Source organism: Vicia villosa, unplaced genomic scaffold (assembly GCF_029867415.1).
Source record: "Vicia villosa cultivar HV-30 ecotype Madison, WI unplaced genomic scaffold, Vvil1.0 ctg.000410F_1_1, whole genome shotgun sequence".
NCBI classification, from domain to species: domain Eukaryota; kingdom Viridiplantae; phylum Streptophyta; class Magnoliopsida; order Fabales; family Fabaceae; genus Vicia; species Vicia villosa.
The window spans coordinates 508172-509008 of NW_026705187.1; the positions used below are offsets into that span (position 1 = coordinate 508172).

The 837-nt window shown below is 38.0% G+C and overlaps 1 protein-coding gene across 1 annotated transcript; it reads right to left on the reverse strand.

Annotated features, from left to right (window-relative positions):
- LOC131627882 (uncharacterized) lies at positions 1–597 on the reverse strand. The gene has a single exon (XM_058898742.1). It carries the CDS (start codon positions 595–597, stop codon positions 1–3), a length of 597 nt encoding a protein of 198 aa, XP_058754725.1.
- Between the last annotated feature and the right edge of the window lie 240 nt (positions 598–837).

Consider the following 837-nt stretch of genomic DNA (forward strand, 5'->3'; position numbering starts at 1 on the left):
TCAAAAATCATAGCATTTCCTCATTAGCCAAAGAGTACAAATTATGGCAATCCATATGATGTTGATCTTGTTCTTGACAATTGCATTCTTTACCTTCTCTTGAATAGCACCAAAATCTATCAGTTCTTCTAACGAAATAGAAATATTGTTTCCTATCCAAGAAAAAATCCACTCCCAAATCATTTTCGTTACTTGACACCGGACAAACAAATGGTGGAGAGTCTCCAAATGAATTGCACAAAACTCACAAAATAGATTATTGGAAATATTAGTAACTCCTCTACTAAGCAATTGATCTTTAGTGGGCATTCTAGAAATGATCACCCTCCACATGAAAATCTTGAACTTAGGTGGGATTTGCAAATTCCACAACGCCTTCAACATTTTTAAGTTGCTTTGTGTCCAAGCTGGATCTTTGAAGTCATCAACCATTTCAGCGATGCTTGCTACTATAAAATCTCCGTCCGTACTCAGATTCCACTCAAACTCGTTGCTGCCTTCACTAACTGTGTTGAACGCGTCCAGTAGCTGCTGCAGGCGGAGCAACTGTCTGTTCAGTTCAGAGCCGTAATTAGAACCAGCTGCAACATCTGCCATGAAATCCGATCCAAGGAAAGAATCAGGACATCATTACACAGCCCCATTAATTCTAGAAACGACATTATCAACAGTACAAAGTTTCTTGGTTGATACATCAAACAACTCCAGAAATTTCGTACGAATAGTTTGATCTCCCAACCAAAGACTATACCAAAACAAAAGATTATTACCTTTTTCGAACTTACATTGAACACAATTAGAAAAGTGAGCGTCGCCAAAATTCACTTTGACATCGTT